This window comes from Petromyzon marinus, assembly GCF_048934315.1.
Source record: "Petromyzon marinus isolate PM22_M1 ecotype Great Lakes invasive population chromosome 78 unlocalized genomic scaffold, UKy_Petmar_22M1.pri1.0 chr78_unloc.1, whole genome shotgun sequence".
Lineage (NCBI taxonomy): Eukaryota > Metazoa > Chordata > Hyperoartia > Petromyzontiformes > Petromyzontidae > Petromyzon > Petromyzon marinus.
In genome coordinates this window covers 398,849-404,109 of record NW_027422625.1, presented here as the reverse complement: position 1 = coordinate 404,109, position 5,261 = coordinate 398,849, and the positions used below count along the sequence as shown (strand labels likewise).

The 5,261-nt window shown below is 45.1% G+C and overlaps 1 protein-coding gene across 1 annotated transcript; it reads right to left on the bottom strand.

The window, feature by feature from the left end:
• Nucleotides 1-1,942: 1,942 nt before the first annotated feature.
• On the bottom strand, nt 1,943-5,261 carry LOC142908263 (uncharacterized). Its single transcript, XM_076058741.1, has one exon. It carries the CDS (start codon nt 5,252-5,254, stop codon nt 4,622-4,624), a length of 633 nt encoding a protein of 210 aa, XP_075914856.1. The 5' UTR covers nt 5,255-5,261; the 3' UTR covers nt 1,943-4,621.

The following is a 5,261-nucleotide window of genomic DNA, read 5'->3' as shown; positions in this document are numbered from 1 at the left end:
TCGATCCCTTTAAAAGTGTCCAGGCTGGGATTTTCTTCCGGTTCTTGTTTCATGAGGGATGGGCTCATTGCGGCACTTTGACTTTCACAAGATGATTTTAGACTCCACTCCTTGTGGATCTTCTGCTGCTTTTGAGATCTCTGGTGTACATGAAGATTTGATGAATGTGCAAATGCCTTTCCACACACACTGCACTTGAAGGGTTTTTCTCCCGTGTGTGTTCTCTGGTGTTTTTTAAGAGTAGATGACTGTTCAAACACCTTCCCACACACACTGCACTTGAAGGGTTTCTCTCCCGTGTGTGTTCTCTGGTGTTTTTTTAAGAGTAGATGAACGTGCAAACGCCTTCCCACACACACTGCACAAGAAGGGTTTCTCTCCCATGTGTGTTCTCTGGTGTGTTACAAGAGTAAATGAATGTGTAAACGCCTTCCCACACACACTGCACTTGAAGGGTTTCTCTCCCGTGTGTGTTCTCTGGTGTTCTACAAGAGTAGATGAACGTGCAAACGCCTTCCCACACACACTGCACAAGAAGGGTTTCTCTCCCATGTGTGTTCTCTGGTGTGTTACAAGAGTAGATGAATGTGTAAACACCTTCCCACACACACAGCACAAGAAGGGTTTCTCTCCCATGTGTGTTCTCTGGTGTTTTTTAAGAGTACATGATTGTGCAAACGCCTTCCCACACACACTGAACTTGAAGGGTTTCTCTCCTGTGTGAGTCTCTTGTGCCGTGTCAAATGTCCAGTACGATCAGTGCTGTATGCACAACGGTCGCATTGATGCCTTTTTGCACCGAGCTGCGCCGAGTGCCTTTGCTCCATCAGACCAATTCTGCAGAGGAAGCAACAGAGGAAGCGTCAGCTGCAGACAGAAACAAAATATCCACACAATCTACACGTCAGTATCGATGCACAGAGGAATGCATACACACAGTAACACATGACTTACACGTCTATATATTCATGATATAGTGAAAAAGTGTCCCAAATTCATCACACGGGCTGTTATGGCACACGAGAGGGCTCATGGTCATAAACGTGCCTGGAAGCCCTCGTATCTTCAAAATGAATGTTAACCCAAAACTCCGAGAACACAATTTCGGCTGTCTGGCTTCAAAAGGAATATGTATAAAAGCTAAATTCAGGTGACATAGCAAAGGGTGTGGAAAATAATACTATGTGTTATGCAGAAGTGCATAAATGAATGTTCAATCACAACTTAGAGGTGTGAAGCCAGGCACAGATGTCCTTGAATGCTGGGATGAACAGTTCCGACTTCAGCTGCACGTGTGCTGTGATAACTTCCTGACTCCATTCTTACAAAGAGTTCCAGAGGAAAACTAAAATAAACTGTTTTGATACAACCTCCGTGCTCAATACAGTTAATAGACTTTACTGAAAATGGAAACTTCACACTGTCACACACTGGCATGGTAAACAGTTGGTGGTGTGTCCAGACGCATGCCTGGCCACCTTCATCCACTCAGTATTAATGCTTCCTTACTCAACCAAGTAATTAAAGATCAATCAACATCGCTGAGGCTGCGTGTCTCTCTCTCCATGTGGTGAGATGTTAACTACCTCTCCTGGCTTACAGGAAGTCGTGGGTACGAACCCGACCCTGACGCTTGCTGTATATTTGGAGTTTGCGTGTCTCTCTCTCTCTCTCCCCGTGGTCGCGTTGATTTCCCTCTGGATCCCACTCCACATGCAGAGAGTTTTCATGCAGGAGGCGTTGCAAACCAATGCGCCCCCTGCATTAATGACGGAGGCGCAGGGACAGACGTTCGATCTGCAGACGGCGGTCTCGTCGCACGGCCAGCTCTGTGTCGCGTCATCTCGATCCCGCGATCCCAACCAGGTGAAAGTCCGCATCGAACCGAACCCCCGGCAAGGCCACCTACTTAACGACGAGAGGAAATTCACACGAAATATCGTTTTCAATGAATTAGCTTTTAATGAAGAAATACAATTATCTAATTCAAAAAAATAATACAGTACAAAGTTGTTTCATTTTCAAACTTCAAAACGGAGCATCGGGAGCTTGCGTGGAGGCGTCGTTCGTGTGCAATTCTTTTTGTGACTTTCCTGGCCCAAGGCCGTAAACGGTTGTGAGGGGCGCCGCAGGCGGTCAGGCTTGCTCCAACCCTCGGTTGTGAACATCCAGACGTTAATCAGCAAGGACCATTTCTCGTGCTAATTCGACAAAACCTACGTCAACACGTAATACAAAATTATAATTCGTGTTGTAGAGAATGTATCTCCTCTATGTGTAACTTTTGAGTGGTATGCCTTGTAACTGATAAATGATCCGAGTGTGCTGCCTATTTAAAAAAAACAATGAGTTGCTCCAGAGGGAGATGCTTCCTGAAAACACAAAAACACCCTTTGACCTGTATCACAAGAACAATGAGTCTCACCCGAGTTATCTGTACAGGTTACTTCCAAAACACACACTTTGTCCAAGCATCACTTATTCAATGTTTGACCCTCATAGGCAAAATGTTACATGTACGCACACAATCAGACAAGTATTCATTCTAAATTATTGACAGGAATATTAACAAAATTGAAATACTGCACTGAAATATACTGCATCAGGTTACATCGTACTAACAAGAAGCTATTTTAAAACATACACACCGTATGCTTAACAATGTATATACAACATTCTATTGTGTCATTCAAAACGAGTAGACCATTGCCTGCTGGCATCTGGGTCAAAATGTACCAAATTCTAAACATTACCTACAAACTCCACAACTGAGATGCCACATCAACAATCACCCCCTACTGACAGGCTCTTGTCCACATGCAGGCCGGTGCAGGGCCACCACCTTGTGCCACACAGGGGCAGCTGCTACTTGGGGATGCTCTTCGAGTGTTTGAGACGAGATACGACGCAAAACTCCGAATTGCCAGAGGCGATAAAGCAAGCACCATATAAATGCAATTATGATAACATAGTCAACGCTTGGGAGCTTATTGGCATTCGCTCCTGGTTAGAGATCTACCCAACCCACAGGTCCACAAAGACTGGCCACTGTTACGCTGCAGGTTGATTCTAGGAATTGAGTGTTCAACTTCACATTCTTGTCATTAAAGGCCTGTGACAAAGGTACATCTATTGGAGCGACATCGTCTCTGGCTTACACATCTACCGGGTCTCCATTTGACTTTGTATTGTCTCGGAGGAAGTCCACCCACACCTCCACTTCCACGAACTGCTGGGAGTTGCCTCGCTCTGCCTCACAGTGAGAATTCTCCTCCTGCTTCACGTTGCCTCCATCAATGTGAAGGTCCGATTTTGGAGTAGAATTTTCATCTTCACATTTGACCTTCACTTCTTCGCTCTTCACCATCACTTCTTCACATTTCACCTTCACTTCTTCGCTCTTCACCATCACTTCTTCACATTTCACCTTCACCTCCACATATTTTACCTCGATACCTTTAAAAGTGTCCAGGCTGGGATTTTCTTCCGGTTCTTGTTTCATGATGGGCTCATTGCGGCACTTTGACTTTCACAAGATGATTTCAGACTCCACTCCTTGTGGATCTTCCGATGTTTGTGAGCTCTCTGGTGTACATGAAGATTTGGTGACTTTGCAAACGCCTTCCCACACACACTGCACTTGAAGGGTTTCTCTCCCGTGTGTGTTCTCTGGTGTGTTATCAGAGCAGATGAAAATGTAAATGCCTTCCCACACACACTGCACTTGAAGGGTTTATCTGCTGTGTGTGTTCTCTGGTGTACATGAAGATTTGATGAAAGTGCAAACACCATCCTGCACGGAGTGCACCTGAAATGTTTCTCTATCTTACTCTTTGGTTCTATTGGGTAAAGTCACGTAGGTGAAAATAAAATAACAAAAATCACGACGTTTCGGCCACAACACAAGCGGCCTTCATCAGGTGAAGGGACGAGACTGTCTGGAGGACAGCACTGGAGTGGAAGAAGCCACGCTTAGATCACGACCTTTAAGCTGTGTGTGAAGGAAAAGACCAAGCGCCTTGACAAAGGAATTAGCATATAATTTAGCGTTGAAATGGCTCATTGAAATAGCTAAGTTAAAGTATACACATCCGCAGAGGTACCCTTTGACAAAGGAATTAGCATCGAATTTAGCATTGAAATAGCTGAGTGATTAGCTTGTAACTTGTCACAGAAATATCTGTGTTAAAGTTAATGCTAAATTCGATGCTAATTCCTTTGTCAATGCGCTTGGTCTTTTTCTTCTCACACAGCTTAAAGGTCGTGATCTAAGCGTGGCTTCTTCCACTCCAGCGCTAATTCCTTTGTCAAGGGGTACCTCTGCGGATGTGTATACTTTAACTTAGCTATTTCAATGAGCCATTTCAATGCTAAATTATATGCTAATTCCTTTGTCAAGGCGCCTGGTCTTTTTCTTCTCACACAGCTTAAAGGTCGTGATCTAAGTGTGGCTTCTTCCACTCCAGCGCTGTCCTCCAGACAGTCTCGTCCCTTCACCTGATGAAGGCCGCTTGTGTTGTGGCCGAAACGTCGTGATTTTTTGTTATTTTATTTTCACCTACGTGACTTTACCCAATAGAACCAAAGAGTATGGATCCTAGCAGTCACGAAAGCTTTAAATCTAGAATTGTTTCTCTACCGTGTGTGTTCTCTGGTGTCTTACAAGAGCAGATGAATGTGCAAACGCCTTCCCACACATACTGCACTTGAAGGGTTTCTCTCCCGTGTGTATTCTCTGGTGTGTTACAAGAGTATATGACTGTGCAAATGTCTTCCCACACACACTGCACAAGAAGGGTTTCTCTCCCGTGTGTGTTCTCTGGTGTTTTTTAAGAGCAAATGATTGTGCAAACGCCTTCCCACACACGCTGCACTTGAAGGGTTTCTCTCCCGTGTGTGTTCTCTGGTGTGCTACAAGATTAGATGAATGTGCAAACGCCTTCCCACACACACTGCACTTGAAGGGTTTATCTCCCGTGTGTGTTCTCCGGTGTGCTACAAGATTAGATGACTGTGTAAACGCCTGCCCACACACACTGCACTTGAAGGGTTTATCTCCCGTGTGAGTTCTCTGGTGTTTTTTAAGAGTAGATGATTGGGCAAACGCCTTCCCACACACACTGCACTTGAAGGGTTTCTCTCCCGTGTGAGTTCTCTGGTGCTGTGTCAAATGTTCAGTACGATCCGTGCTGTATGCACAACGGTCGCATTGATGCCTTTTTGCACCGAGCTGCGCCGAGTGCCTTTGCTCCATCAGACCA

Coding starts and splice junctions, on each gene's coding strand:
- LOC142908263 (XM_076058741.1), bottom strand. CDS start 5,254: ATGGAGCAAAGGCACTCGGCGCAGCTCGGTGCAAAAAGGCATCAATGC.